We start from the raw sequence: 15,994 nt of genomic DNA on the forward strand, positions 1-15,994 counted from the left end.
ATATCTGAGAAATCATGTAGCCATGAGATTCCAGGTCAGGCCAGCCCAAAAGCCATCTACCTCTCACCTTGTTTGGGGGAGCTGAGCAAAAACAGAGGAAAATAGAACAGTGTATAAAACCTTACAGAAAAAACAAAACAAAACAAAAAAAACCTTACAGAGAAAAACTCCAAACTCTTCCATCTTGGATAGCTAGACCCCTCAGACATACTTCAGTGGTTTTTCTAATGCTTTACCAGCTTTTCAGCCAGTATATGGTGTTTTTTCAATGCTAAATTCATTGTTTCAGACTTCCTCCCCCCTCCTGCCCCTTTGATCTTCCAGGCCCTCAGTACCGCCTAGAGAAGCAGAGTGAGCCCAATGTCGCCGTCGACCTGGAGAGCACTTTGGAGAGCCAGAGCGCATGGGAGTTCTGCCTGGTCCGCGAGAACAGTACGTTGGCCTCCTCGCTCCGTGCCCACTTTGTCCGTTGCAAACATGCGTAGGAGTCCTGTGTTCGGGAATACTCACTGGTCTGGCTTCGCCAGGCAGATTTGAAATGACTCGGTTTTCCAAGGTAGATCTCAGCCTTTGTGCCAAAAGTGTGTCCCAAAATGAAATGATTGATTTTATGCATTTTGGTAAAATGTCTGCATCCTGTTTAGCACTCTGTGATTAATATTTTTCTGGTAAGCGGTGTCTTCCTAAGTTAAGAGCAGCCTTGGAAACAACAGCTGAAAGATAAATACGAGGCCTTTTCTGAGGACTATTTTGTATATAAAACAACTGGCCTTGTCAGTATCACTACCATGACTTTAAGTTTTAGAAAATTCTGTTTGCATACTCATTAGCAAGAGGCAGTGTAATGGTTCCTAGAGCTATGCTGTAAGCCTTTTTAAAACTTCAATTTTTTTCTTCTTTAGTTTCTGTGTTGTGAATCTTTGCCACTCCCTCTTCTGTGCTCCCACTAACTTAGGGGACAAGAATGTAAAAACCGAGATTATGGTAGCCAACTCCACTGTCGTTCCTGCTTACACAGGCTGTTTCTTCTGTGAGGAGCACACTTTCCCCCACTCTGGTTAACTGTTTCTCATCCTTTGTCTCAATTCACATGTCACATCTTCAAAGAGGCCACCTTTTTTTTTTTTAATAAATTTATTTTTTATTGGTGTTCAATTTGCCAACATATAGAATAACACCCAGTGCTCATCCCATCAAGTGCCCCCTCAGTGCCTGTCACCCAGCTACCCCCATCCCCTGCCCACCTCCCCATCCACCACCCCTAGTTCGTTTCCCAGAGTTAGGAGTCTCTCATGTTCTGTCTCCCTTTCTGATATTTCCCACTCATTTTTTCTCCTTTCCCCTTTATTCCCTTTCACTATTTTTTTATATTCCCCAAATGAATGAGACCATATAATGTTTGTCCTTCAAAGAGGCCACCTTTGATCCCCCTACTCCCCTTACCTGAACCTGATCCATTCCTCACTTGGTACCCTGTTCTATTCTGTCATAGAGTATACTACTTTTTCTTCATTATATATAGTTCTCTTTATAATTATATTTTTTTCTCAATGATTATTTGTTGTCTGTCTCCCCCACTAGGTTATTAGGTCTGTGAGAGTGTCATTGACCCGTACCATGTTGTCCCTCATTATTTCAGCAAATATTCACTCATTATCCACTATAGGCCAGTACTGTAGGATCTTAGTAAATGTAGATTGACTGAATGAATAAACGGCAGTGTTTAGTCATGCCACTGACCCTCTCAGCAAGACCAGCTTGCTACTCACTGACCACGGGGCCCTGACAGCCTCTGTTGAAGACTCATGCACAAATTTTACCAGGATGGTGAAACATGATCTTTGCATTTAGCAACACAATCTAAAGGGCAGAAAAAGTTGGTATCCCACAGTCTGCAGCTAATTATAAGTATCTTATATAAATATACAAAGAAATAAAAATCAAGAGGATTCCCAAATGGTAAAAAATTCAAATAAATAATAAAAAATGTTTATCCCTATCAACAACATAAGATAAAAACATTTTATTTTTTTTAATTGATTTATGATAGTCACAGAGAGAGAGAGAGAGAGAGAGAGAGAGAGAGAGGCAGAGACATAGGCAGAGGGAGAAGCAGACTCCATGCACCGGGAGCCCGACGTGGGATTCGACCCTGGGTCTCCAGGATCGCGCCCTGGGCCAAAGGCAGGCGCCAAACCGCTGCGCCACCCAGGGATCCCAGATAAAAACATTTTAAAGCAACAATGGAATACTCTTCACCTATCAAATAAGCCAGGTATTTCAAAAAAAGAGCCCATATGACTGGAAAGAAATAGACATATTCAAACACCAGTGACTAGCACGAGTTAATGTAACTGTGAGAATCAAGAAACATAAAAATGTTTTCCCCAGCATTTCTGCTTTTGGAAATCTGTCCAAAGGAGAAAAAAATCTAAAATGCAATAAGTATATATGTATAATGATAGTTGTTAGATATTTATATTATTTAACACTAGAAGAGTAGTTAGATGAAGTGTATATGTATACTTTAAAAAATTGCACAGAGCATCACCTTTTGGTAAAGGCAGACCAAGTAATTTGAACAAATTCTCCCAATGAAGGTAACTTAAAAAGCTCATTAAAATCTACAAATCATCACCCTAAAGTTATCAGAAAGCACAAGATAGAAAATAATTAATGGCCTATATGTGGGAGAAGATTGAACCAAAAGAACTGAGATTAATACCTAAGAATAATTTTACCCGGATATCATCTGAACTTGAGGGCTGCTCTATGTAAAGGAAATTTTATAGCTTTCAGATTCATATATTACAAAAGAAGAAAGGCCAAAATATAATAAATAAGCATTCAGCTCAAGAAATTAGAAAAGAAACCAAATAAAGAAACTTAAAGAGAATTAAAGGAAGGAAGTAATAAAGAGCATAAATTAATGAATTAGAAGATTTAAGGACATCAAAACCAAAAATTAGTTCTTAGAAAACATTAATAAATTACTAAACCTCTGACGAGGGATCCCTGGGTGGCGCAGCGATTTGGCGCCTGCCTTTGGCCCAGGGCGTGATCCTGGAGACCCGGGATCGAATCCCACGTCGGGCTCCCGGTGCATGGAGCCTGCTTCTCCCTCTGCCTGTGTCTCTGCCTCTCTCTCTCTCTGTGACTATCATAAATAAAATAAAATTCTTAAAAAAAAAAAAAAGATTTAAAAAAATAAATAAATAAAATAAAATTTAAAAAAATTACTAAACCTCTGATGAAATATATTAAAGACAAGGAAGAAAAATAATAGAAACAAATAGTAATAAAATTAAAATAGAGGTATACTTTTATTGCCAAGGATCTATGTACGGTTATTAAACAACATGAAATTATTTTGAAAACCTCCATACTAAAAATTGTGAAAATGTAGATGAAAAGGACAAATTCCTTTTAAAAAAATGACAATTTGCCAAAATTGACACAAGAAGAAATAGAAACCTTGAATATACTCATAACTATTTTGAAAATTGAGTTCACAATTAAAAACCTTCCCACAAAGAAAATTCAGGCCCAATTTATTTTGCTAGCTAGTTGTACCAAACACCCACGGAAGAAATTACTCCAGTCTTACATCAGCTGTTCCAAAGAATAGAAAAAGAAGTGTCACTCTCCATTTCAGTTTAAGAGACTATCTCAGTCTTGTTACCAAACCCTATTAAAGACAATGCAACACAGAAAATTTAAATAGACACTATTAAATTTTTGCAACACAAAAACTTAAATAACCTAAACAAAATCTTAAATTAAATCCAGTATTATATTAAGGGAATAATAGAGCATTCCCAAGTTGGATTTATTCAGAGAGTAACAAGGTTAGTGTGACATTAGAAAAACCCAGTCAAGGGTTGCCTGGATGGCTCACTCAGTTGAGCATCGACTTTTAGCTCAGGTCTTGACCTCAATGTTGAGTTAGAGCCCCATGCTGAGCATGGAACCTACTTCAAAAAAAGAAAAAAACAGTTAAGATAATTTGCCACAATAACAGATTAATAATCATCTCAGGAGATGTTGGATATTATTCAGCCATTATATATTGCATTTACCAAGAGTTTTCATAATGGGAAAAATAACTTTTGATGTTATATTAAGGAGGAAAAATGTCAAGGATACAAAAATAACACATAAGGACTAATATCAACTATGTAAAAACAACAACAACAACAAAAAGAATAAAATGAAAATGCCAAAATAGTAATAGTGGTTATCTCTGGCAAGATTCTGAGTAATTAATTCTCCTTCCTCTTTATACTTTACTTATACTTTCCAGAGTTTCTGTGATGAGCATGCATGACTTTCTATGAAGAAAAACCAAAGAAGCAATAAAAATTACATAATGAGACCAGCTCTTAGTTTAACAGTACTTACGAAATTGAATTCTCAAACCATATATATAGTACTACACTATGGCACACCAAAGGGAGAATTATAACAACACACCCCTTTGTAACTTGTTTATCTATATTTTTTTACCTGATTTAAATGGATAATTCCTCCCTCCCTATCATCTTCTTTCATTCTTTTAAGAATCTCCTCTAAAACAAACTGGGGAAACTAATTCAGATAGGAACTCTGTAGTGGATTCTATTTCAGAATGTTGACTCTTTGTTATATGATTAAGATGAAATGTTATTTGTTAGCGTCTTGATAAGTTTTTTGGACAGGTAATACTTATCCATGTTAAAAAAAAATTGCTCAAATAACAAACTATCTGTGATGAAAACTTCATCTCTCTTCTCTCTCCTAATTCTCCTTCCAGAGACAACAGTTGTTTCCATTTTCTTCCGTATCTTTCCAGGGATCATCTGTGTATATGCAAGCATACTCTGTATAAGGATGTGAGGATATACCCACACATGCATGTATATGCTCACACATATACAATGTATGTGTGTGCACACATACACATATATACAACAAATGTGTGCACATCTGTACTTCCCTGTTTAGAAACAAATGAAGACAAACTTACTTAGTGTTCTCATTTTTTCTTTTATCATTTTTAAATTTTTTATTTATTTGAGAGAGAGCACAAGCAGGGAGGAGTGATAGAGGGAGAAGCAGCCTCCCCGCTGAGCAAGGAGCCTGATGCAGGACTTGATCCCAGGACCCTCAGACCATGACCTGAGCCAAAGACAGATGCTAACTGACTGAGCCACTCAGGCGCCCCTTCTTTTATCATTTTAACAATACATTTGTAGAAATTATTCCACATTAATCCATATGTGTGTAATGTACACATACGTGTAAATTCAACCTTTTTCAACTGTACCACAGTATATCATAGTATACTGTGATTTCAAATTAGTTTTTTTTTTAATTTTTATTTTTTCTTTTTTAAAGATGAGGCTTATCTCTCGTCCTAGAAAAGAGACACTATGAGGATTGGTAGATAAAGCTTTGAAATCTGAGGCTCTTATTCTCACTCCACTTGTAAGCGTGAGCGTAGTTTTAGTAAATTGTCTGACATCTGTGAGCCTCAGCACCCCCATCTTAAAGGATTTGCAAGAAATTCCAGCTTTCTCACTCTGAGTCAAAATCACTATGTTTGTAAAAGAAGCCCTTACCAGCATTTACAAAGGACACAAGGCAGTCAGTGGTTTGGAATCAGTAGAATATTATAACTAATATTTGTAAAATGGAAGTAAATTATAAAAGCAATTTATTTCTTTTCTAGAGAAGGTTTTTAATCTTTTGCTTAATTTTAAATAGAAATTCCAATGAAGAAACAAATATTGTTCTCCCATAGCTACGTATTAGGAAGTTGGATTGAGACAAAAATAGTTCAGAAATAGAATTTTTTTTCTTCTATTGGTATGTTTGATCAGGACAGGCTTGCTGTCCATAAAGCCATTTTAGAAGTGAACTGAATTATGAGCATCTATTATGCAATGTTTAAGAGACTTCGCTATTGAGCCAGATTGCCTCGGTTCATATTCTGACCCTGTCACTTACTGACTGTGTGACCTTGGACAATTTACTTAGCCTCTCTTGGGTTTATCTGCCTTCATAAGGTTGAGAGGATTCAGTGAATTTTAATAATCATAAAGCTCTTAGAACAATGCCTGGCACATAATAAACACTCAATAAAAGTTAGCTATAATTAATAAATAATGAAAACAGCCTTCTGTGGCTGACAGAGCAGATGGGCCACAGATGTGGAGGTCTGGAATCATAGACCTGTTGGGGCCCTCAAGAAGGTGTATGATGGGGGGAAGAACTGATACAGAATGGAGGGAGGAAGGGGAGTGGAGGGCAGACAAATCCGTAAGTCTGTGTCATAAGACCAGAGACCTTAGAAGCAAAGTACTTTCCAGCAAATGTGCTTTGGTGTCCCAAAAGAGATGTGTACCTTGTAAGTAAAACCATTTGATTGAGCATACTGCCATAAGAGTGGATATAAGCCTTTCAGTTTTTCTTCCAAGGAGGGATGGTCATAACTTTTTATATCGATCAACCACATCAAAAGATGTTTCTTGGGCAGCCCGGGTGGCTCAGCGGTTTAGCGCCACCTTCAGCCCAGGGTGTGATCCTGGGGACCCGGGATCAAGTCCCCACATCAGGCTCCCTGCATGGAGCCTGCTTCTCCCTCTGCCTATGTCTCTTCCTCTCTCTGTGTCTCTCATGAGTAAATAAATAAAATCTTAAAAACAAAAAAAAGATGTTTCTTAAATTACTTATTCAGGCCTTCTATTGTAAGGCATTATCCTAGACATTTTGCAAACACTCTCTTGTAATTTTCACAACCACCCTATAAGATACTGTTCTAATTGTGGAGAGAGGTTGTGACTTGTGCAAAGTTAGCTAGCCAGCAGATGATGGAACCAGAGTTCTAAGTCACCTGATTCCAAAGCCCACCGTGAGATTATTGGTAAAATAACCTAAATTTTCAATCCTAAGAATTGTGATGACAATTGTCTTATATACAATGAGAGAAGCTTGCTAATAATGAAGCTGATATGACAAGAGTTTCTGTCTAGGGACTGAAAGCTAATATTTGTGCTTGGATCTTGGCCTAAATAAGAAAATGACAAGCCAAAGTCCTTGAGCTTTCCAGTTTGGATTCTTGTCTGATAATCTACTACATCCTTCAGCCAACTGCCTGCCAGAAGCTGGCATCAGACCAGAAGGAGGCATGAGTACATTATAGAGAGGATGTAACGTTAGAAGACTTCCACTCTTGTCCAAGCATCTATATAAATCCTGGCACCAAACTGAGCCTCAATTTCCTTTTGTGCCAAATGTTGCCAGTGACCTTTTCTCTTATCCACTGATTATATGTAGGTAGTCCATCCAGGTCCTTCTTAGAAGAAAAGTGCAGCATGAACCAACGTGTTCTTTCCACAACTTTCAGAAAGAAACTCAGGAATTTTCCATCATCAGGGAAACAGGTCTGAAATTAAACTGGCTTTACAGAGTACCAGCAAAATGTCAGACACTGTATCTTTACTTTCTGACCACTCCAGAGTCTTTCAAAAGCGCTGTCCTTTAAAAGCACTGTCTCTCTGCAGCCTCTCACATCAGACAAATCATGTCACTTCTCTGAGCTTCAGTTTCCTCTGTAAATAGAGGTGGTTGAATCTTTCACAAGGGTTTTTTGAGGATTAAATGAGATACAAGTACCTTCATTATAATGACCTTTTAGGTCACTGTGCTCGTCATCATTATTTTATAGAAGCAGAGGCATGCACATGATCACATGAATAATAATCAGGGGTGGGAGGCTTGGAAAACTGTCTTATGTCCAGTAAGTTTAGTGCAAAGTTGAATCTGATTATTTTATTTCCTGAGTAGAAGTTATCATACCAAGAGGCTTTGGTGGTTCTCTAGATATCAGTTCCACTTCCTTTGATCTCCTTTCCTTTTCAAGGAGATCTTCCATTATTTCAGTGCTTTACTGAAGTCCTCAAATCCCTTAATCTATCCTGAGGAAGGCTATCCTGAGGAAGTCTCAGCTCAAGGTGGACAGTCATGTGCTGGGGAGAGTATCTCTGGGTGTCAGTCTATGGGAGGCCTCTTCTAGTTCCTTTAGTTTCCCCCTTGAAGACCAGAAGAGGAGGCAGCTTCCTGTGCTCAGGAAGAGTCTCTCCTTTCCCCAGTCTGACCACTGACTCCTGTGATGGATTGACCCACCCCCACACTGGACTGTGACCACTACCACTCCGCCCCAGGGCAGGGACCATGCGGGTGCCTCTGGCCAGGTATGGTTCATTACCCTGGATGGAGTGAGCCTTCTGAGTCCCTGGCATCAAGGAGGCTTCTCACTAGGGCTCCAGGGGGCAAGTATGTGATAGCTTTTAAAAACAATTTGGGATTTGGGTGAGAATCTACTCTCATGTTTCTTCATGGAGGTACTTGGGCTTCTGCCCCCACCCATTGCCTCCCCCCCAGTACTACTAAATATAAAAGGAAGGCAGGAAGCAACCATAGGCAGTGAATGACTGTTTGCTAATCCTGATGTGTTTCTAGTTTCTCTGCATGGTGCTTAATCATAGTGGGCTAATCCCTCCTCCTGTGCTCTGTGCCAGCCCTGGAGACTCCCTGGTGGTTCCATTTGGCTTCTGGAGGCTTTCTTTAGCTACAGATTACTAATCTCTCTAATTTCTGTCATGTGATTTAAATACCCAGGCTTTAAGCCTCTTTTATTATAATGCAACAGCAGTCTTCAAATGCAAGAGAAAATGTAATCATGCAAATAACTCTGTTTACAAATAGAAATGACCTGTGGTATACATGGTTCAGATTTTAGGTTGAATTACTGCTGAAAGCCAGTTACATATCTGGCTTTGGTGGGGGAGAAGTGTTCACTCTAAGGAATTTTTTTATGGGTGAGGATTTTTCCATGTAGTTATGGATAATAGGACCCCTGCTTTGCTGCATGCTAACAGAATTTAAATAAAACAGAAATATTGTCCCCAGTGTAAGAATACCTGAGTGTTGGCACCTCTTGCTTTCTGGTTAACGTCGGCTGTTGGTCGGTCACATGTTGTAATGAAAAAGGCAAGATGTTTGCAGGCACTGTGTGACCATGGGCAAGTTGTTCTCTGTGAACGTCATTTCCCACCTGAAGAGTGTGTCTGTCCTGTAGGGCTGTTAGGGTGATATCGTGTATGCTAAGAGCACAGGGTGAGGTGTATGCACAGTGCAGGTTCTGGCCAGGCCCGGTATTTGTTTGTGTGCCCAAGACAGCACGCAACTGGCCTAGTCACCATGGCCAGTGCACGTGTGTGGTGGCTTTCCCCTCCCTGTTACTCCAGTTTTCTCACTAGCTCTCGGACTTCCTGCAGGCCCCTTTGACAATGGCCAGCACCAAGGGAACTTGGTACCTGGGGCAAAAATCAGTGCTGACCTAGTCCAGAGGCAGACTCATGCCCTGTCCACACCTCCTTCTTTAGTAATGAATGTCTGAATTGCACTTTTCCCTCTCCCTTTCTTGAAAGTTCCCCCCTTTTCATTTTATCATTAGGTAGTAATTAGTATTCAAGGGAAATTGGTCTTAATATATTGAAATTGGTTAAGTGCATTTAGACCTGTACCACAGCCAATGTCTTATTGGAAAATGTAATTGGGGACTCTGTGTATGTAATTAATTGAATTACAATTAAGAACTTTCATTAAGCGATACACTGGTACATTAAAGCAGTAAGGAAACATGTTTGACGAGCCACAAACCCTGTATGGGCTCTAAGTGAGGGCACAGGGATTTGCATCCCTCTGGTAGGCTCCTGGCCCCAGAATCTGCCCTGCAGCCCCTGACTAATGGTTTGGTAATGCATCAGGTGACATTTCCGCAGTGATTCCCTGATAGGAGGTGGGGTTCTTCTAGCATGTGTGCCCTCAGTCTCTGACTCTGGAGTCAGAGAGAGAGAGAGAGAGAGAGAGAGGCACCTCAGTGTTGATCAAATATTACAGTTCTTAGATACTTTGTCATGGAAGTTGTCAAAAATGCCCAGGCTCCTTTTACTGTGTTTCACCCAGTAAACAAGGTAACAAAGATACATTGCAGGAAGAGGAAGTGATGAGAATTCTGTCATCAACCTAACTTAGCAAACCTATAATGAACCAGTGGTCTAGACCCTTGGATGGTCCCGCTTTATCCTCTAAAAGGTGATTAGTTTCATTCTTGGCACACATTTGTTTATTTATCCCCTAAACATTGATGGTGCCCTCCTCTAAGGCCAGCCACTGTGTTGAGACAGTAGAGAGGAGCTCCACATTATGGAGCTCACAGTGATAGGTACTACTAAGGGTATAAAAAAGTAGCTATGGGCATCCCGGGTGGCTTAGCGGTTAGCACCGCTTTTGGCCCAGGGCGTGATCCTGGAGACCTGGGATCAAGTCCCAAGTGAGGCTCCCTGCGTGGAGCCTGCTTCTCCCTCTGCCCGTGTGTCTGCCTCTCTCTCTCTCTCTCTCTCTCTCTCTCTCTCTCTCTCTCTCTGTCTCCCTCTAATGAATCAATAAATAAAATCTTTAAAAAAAAAAAAAAAAAAAAAAGGTAGCTAGCAGGAGCTGGTAAGAGAAGGAGAAAACTTCTTGAGGAAGTAGAAAAAAGAGTTAGTGAGTGAGGGAAGAATGTTCCAGTCCAAGGGACTGCTCATCTCAAGGCTTGAGAAGGAGCTTGACCTGTTTGGGAATGAACAGAATGGAGTGAAATGAGCAAGGGCAAGAGTGCTGAAAGTTAAGACTGAGGGATGCACAGGATCTAGAAAGCAGAGCCTAATGACCCTGGTTCTGTGTTCTGCTCTTTTTAGAAATTCTACAAACCGGAAACTGTTTCTTTCTGTTTATCTCATAAAACAAGATTACCCTGATTTATTGAGGGTCTGAAATCTCCCTGTGGAAAGGCTCTGACTCCAAGAGTTTAATCAGGCCCTGACAGCAAGGATCCCTACCCTGGTCGTAGCATGGAACATTCAGTGAAGGGCATATCCTACTATGTGATCCTGATGGCTTTAGTAAGATTACTGCAGAGGGCATGCATGCACGCATGTGTGTGTTATAGTATATATCACCTATTGATTATTTTTTAGAGACTAGAAAAATGACTAGTTGCCAAAGGGAAGTGTTTAATAGAAGAGAAGTTTAGGGCTTATGAAGCTTTAGGGACTTTAAAGGCCTTTGGGGAAAAAAAATGTGATGGATGTAGATAGCAAAGGGAGAGTTTTTCTCTTCCACTCACTTATGCAGCTAGCTTTGAGTCTTACACAGAGAGCAGAGAGAATTAGGTTTTATCCTTGATTCCTTATTCTGGAAAGGCCAGGCATGGTTGTGTTTTCCTTAGATATTGTTATGGCCCATGGAGTTGCACACTCACAGCCTATCCGAGGAACATTTCTACTCGAAGGGTTATGTGTTGGTTTAGGGCACATTTTTGGAATTATTCAGACGTGGGTTTTCAAAGTTCCAGCTTATGCTAGTTGTATGGCTGTACTAGCAGGATGACATTGCAAGCCTCATTTTCCTCACCTGTAAAACGTGAATACTACACAACAAAAGAGCACTGGGGAAATTAAATGAGGTAGTGTATTTAAAGTGCTGAGCATGGTGTCTGGCATATAGTAAACACTCAGTAAATGTTAGCTGCTCTTGTAGTTACTGAGACAGGACCTCAGTCTGGTGGGTTGTCTGAATGGAAAACTAGGAATGGTGTATGAGGTTCTATTAACCAACGTAAATACAGGGATGGTATACAAACTTGGATACTATTATGGTTAATGAGTGTTGCATCAAACTTCGTTCCTATCACCAACAGCATTTATTGAATACCTACTATGTGCTCTGTAGGATAGAATGCTCCTGCACTCAAAGGAACTTATAGTATAGAAGGGGAGTACAGATGTTTATCATACTTATCATTAGAGCCTCAGACTATAAGGTTTCAGGAGACGGATCAGTGAATATTCTGGAATAGACCTTGATGTATATACATTTTAAGAAATGGGAAGGACATTCTGGCCAAATGGTATAACCTGAGCAAAGTCCAGTTTAGCTGAAGCAGGAATTGTTCCTTGTGGAGAATAGCAATAAGGCATCAAGATAGAGTAGGACAGGGGTACCTGGCTGGCTCAGTTGGTGGAGCATGCAACTCTTGACCTCAGGATTGTGAGTTCAAGCCCCACTTTGGGGGAGAAAAAAAGATAGGGTAGGGTAGAATCAGGGAAATACAAATCAAAACCACAATGAGATACCACCTCACACCAGTGAGAATGGGGAAAATTAACAACGCAGGAAACCACAAATGTTGGAGAGGATGTGGAGAAAGGGGAACCCTCCTGCACTGTTGGTGGGAATGTGAACTGGTGCAGCCACTCTGGAAAACCGTGTGGAGGTTCCTCAAAGAGTTAAAAATAGACCTGCCCTACGACCCAGCAATTGCACTGCTGGGGATTTACCCCAAAGATACAGATGCAATGAAACGCCAGGACACCCGCACCCCGATGTTTCTAGTAGCAATGTCCACAATAGCTAAACTGTGGAAGGAGCCTCGGTGTCCATCAAAAGATGAATGGATAAAGAAGATGTGGTTTATGTATACAATGGAGTATTACTCAGCCATTAGAAACAACAAATACCCACCATTTGCTTCGACGTGGATGGAACTGGAGGGTATTATGCTGAGTGAAATAAGTCCTTCAGAGAAGGACAAACATTATATGGTCTCATTCATTTGGGGAATATAAAAAATAGTGACAGGGAATAAAGGGGAAAGGAGAAAAAATGAGTGGGAAATATCAGAAAGGGAGACAGAACATGGAAGACTCCTAACTCTGGGAAACAACCTAGGGGTGGGGGAAGGGGAGGTGGGCGGGGGGTTGGGGGTGACTGGGTGACGGGCACTGAGGGGGGCACTTGATGAGATGAGCACTGGGTGTTATTTCTATGTGTTGGCAAATTGAACACCAATAAAAAATAAATTTACAAAAAAAAAAGTAGGGCAAAGATGGTTTATTTTTTCTTCTTTTTTTTTTAAGATTTATTTTTTTTGAGAGACAGGGGTCAGGGGAAGAATACACATGTGTACGGAGGGGAAGAACAGAGAGAAAAGGAGAGAATCCTCAAGCAGACTCCCTGCTCAGCATAGAACCTAATGAGGGGCTTGATCTTAAGACCTGAGATCATGACCTGAGCTGAAATCAAGAGTTGGACACTTAACTGACTGAACCACTCAGACACCCCTATTTCCTCTTCATTTAGTCAGTTATTTGTACAGCAGTATTTTATTGTGTGCCAGGTCCTGACACGGGTACTGTCTCTGCCTTTGAAGAATTTATCCCCCTCTACCTCTGACCATTTTATTTTCCACTATTCCCCTTCACACACTCTTTGCTCCAACCAAATGTGAACACTTGCCATTCCCTATATATGTGCTCCCACCTTGTGAACTTATTTTTCTCATACTATTCCCTCTGTGGATTTCCTGTCCCCTTTCTATCATCTGAGAATCCTGCCATTCTTCTCTGTTCCTGAAGCACAAGCACAGTCCTACAGCTGTGGTTGGTGCTGGGTGACCATTTGTGAACCTGCTAGAATTAGTCAACCACATCATCACACTACAGAAAATTTAAAGGTGAGGATGTAACAAGGTCCATCGTCTTCTAGTTGAGTTCTAGAGTTGGCATAGATCTTTTCAGAGAAGAGAGATTGAAAATGCTTTAACTTATAACAAGATTCAAGCTTTTTAACTTGGTCTAAGATTCACTGAACCATTAAATGAAGTTTGAAGTTTTGTGTAGTTTGTATCTATGAACATAAGACATCTGCTGGTAGCACAGTCAGTTCATCTGAGCCTTGATTTAATGGTTAGTTCCCATTTGTCTGAAAGGAGGTCGTGTACGTACCTCTAAGTGTCTCCCTCAGTTTCAGTGAAATCACATATATGAAAACACTTTTTATTTATTTTTTATTTTTTTAAAGATTTATATATTTATTTATTCATGGGAGACACACACAGAAAGAAAGAGAGAGGCAGAGACACAGGCTGAGGGTGAACCAGGCTCCATGCAGGGAGCCCGACGTGGGACTCGATCCCCGGTCTCCAGGATCACGCCCTGGGCTGAAGGCAGCACTAAACCGCTGAGCCACCTGGGCTGCCCCTGAAAACACTTTTTAAATGTAAAACAATTTTAGTTATAATTAGCCTTGGTCTGATCACCTCAGAGCAAGCCTGTTACCCTTGTAATTTGTACCTAAGCTTTCTATTTGTGTTTATTGTCAGGTATATAGCACATGCATAGCTGTAACTATACTTCCATGTCTCATCACGATTGTCCAAATGAATGTCCAGGGACAGTGAAAAACATGGCATAAGAACCAGTAAAGGCAGTGACTCTCAAGCTTCTGGGTGTTAGACTGCTTTACACTCTTAAAAATTATTGAGGATCCTAAAGAGCTTTTGTTTATTGGGTTACATCTACTTATTAAGAATAAACACTGAGAACTTTTAAAATACTACATCTAAACATAAAATTTTATTAAAAATAGCTATATTTTCTTTTAGTTTTGTTTTGTTTTCCATTTTCTTTCTCTGAAGAGTGTTTATTTTTGTTCCATCAGGAAGATAAATTATTGACCAGTCACCTGAACCAGTGGCACTGTTTTAATGAACTAACCATTAAATCAAGGCTCAGATGAACTGACTGTGCTACCAGCAGATGTCTTATGTTCATAGATACAAACTACACAAAACTTCAAACTTCATTTAATGGTTCAGTGAATCTTAGACCAATTTTTGCAAATTTCTGTCATGTCTGGCTGTATAGAACATCTTGATTTTCATATCTACCACATTCAGTCTACTATATTGTTTCAGTTAAAGTATATGAAGAAAATTTGGCCTAACACAGATATGTGGTTGGAAAAGATAGGAGTATTTTAGTAGCCTTTTCAGAGAACAGTGGACATTAATTTTCATTAATATACCAAAACTCAAGTGATTGATTCTTAAAGGTTAGTTCCAATGTGGAATCAGAACCATATCATTGAACTTGTGCACTTATTATTACTTTGTGCCCTTGTAAGATAATAGGCATGAAAAGGGCAAATGTCTCACTGTTAATATTATGAAAATAGTATTGAGATTCTAGACCCCCAGAATGGTTCTTGGGGATCACCCATCCAGTGGGTCCTGGACTATACTTTGAGAACCAGTGATTTAGAGTTTACAGTTACCTACACTGTCTCTCTCTTTGCTGCTGCTTGTAGGAAGGCAGTGAGGTGGGAAGCGAACGAGAAGCACACCAGAAGGAATGTGGACTTGAGTTCAACGGATTTGTCCCAGCTCTGCCCCTTCCCAAAAATGGAATCTTGGGCAAGGTTTTGAGCCACTCTTGACCCTTGATATCAGAGTTAGGATTTGAACCTATATCCCTGAACTCTGTGTTACAGTGTTATTAAGTCCCAAACACCACTTCCCAACCTTTGGCTCTCTCAGCCGTTCCCTCCCCTTTCTTTTCTGCAGGCCCTAAACTTTGCCGGGCTACTCCTTCCCTCCCATCCCCTCTTGCCCAGGCCTGGTTTTGCCATTAAGATAGGTGTTGTTCCTGTTTCCTCTATTCTCATTCTTTCCTCTAGATAGCTGCACTCCTTTCCCCCTTAAATTTTGTCCCTCAAACATTTACAAATTGCACTTGGGCTCTCTGTCATCCTTCCAAAGCCTGGTGTCAGTCCAATCCGAGCACCCTGGTGCGCAAGTCACTTTTAGGCTCCACCCCAAAATTTGATCTATCACAATACATCTATGAGTTATTGCAGCTCGAGCGTTTTGACACAATACATTATGGTAATCCATGGCACATAGAGACATTAACACTCCCGACTTTGACAAAATACATTGTGAAGTCTTTGAAGGCACCATTACAATTTATCTTGTCATTCAGGAGGAGACCCAGTTCAGCATTAATGTAGATGAACACAGTGTGGCTTTTGTTTCATTTAATTGCTTGTGACCTTTTTAATTGCTAAT

At 40.2% G+C, this 15,994-nt stretch overlaps 1 protein-coding gene across 10 annotated transcripts in view; it reads left to right on the top strand.

Moving 5' to 3' along the window:
• MAPKAP1 (MAPK associated protein 1) overlaps positions 1-15,994 on the top strand; it is a 255,479-nt gene that overhangs the window by 189,968 nt on the left and 49,517 nt on the right. For 8 of the 10 annotated variants that reach the window (XM_026009306.2, XM_072748606.1, XM_026009310.2 and 5 more), the window contains one exon: positions 325-432. The exons of the other annotated variants lie outside the window; for them this stretch is intronic. In XM_026009306.2, the coding sequence (XP_025865091.1) occupies positions 325-432 (108 nt within the window). The remainder of the gene's footprint in view (positions 1-324; positions 433-15,994) is intronic. 10 annotated transcript variants of the gene reach the window in all.

The sequence above is a fragment of the Vulpes vulpes genome, chromosome 2 (assembly GCF_048418805.1).
Source record: "Vulpes vulpes isolate BD-2025 chromosome 2, VulVul3, whole genome shotgun sequence".
NCBI classification, from domain to species: domain Eukaryota; kingdom Metazoa; phylum Chordata; class Mammalia; order Carnivora; family Canidae; genus Vulpes; species Vulpes vulpes.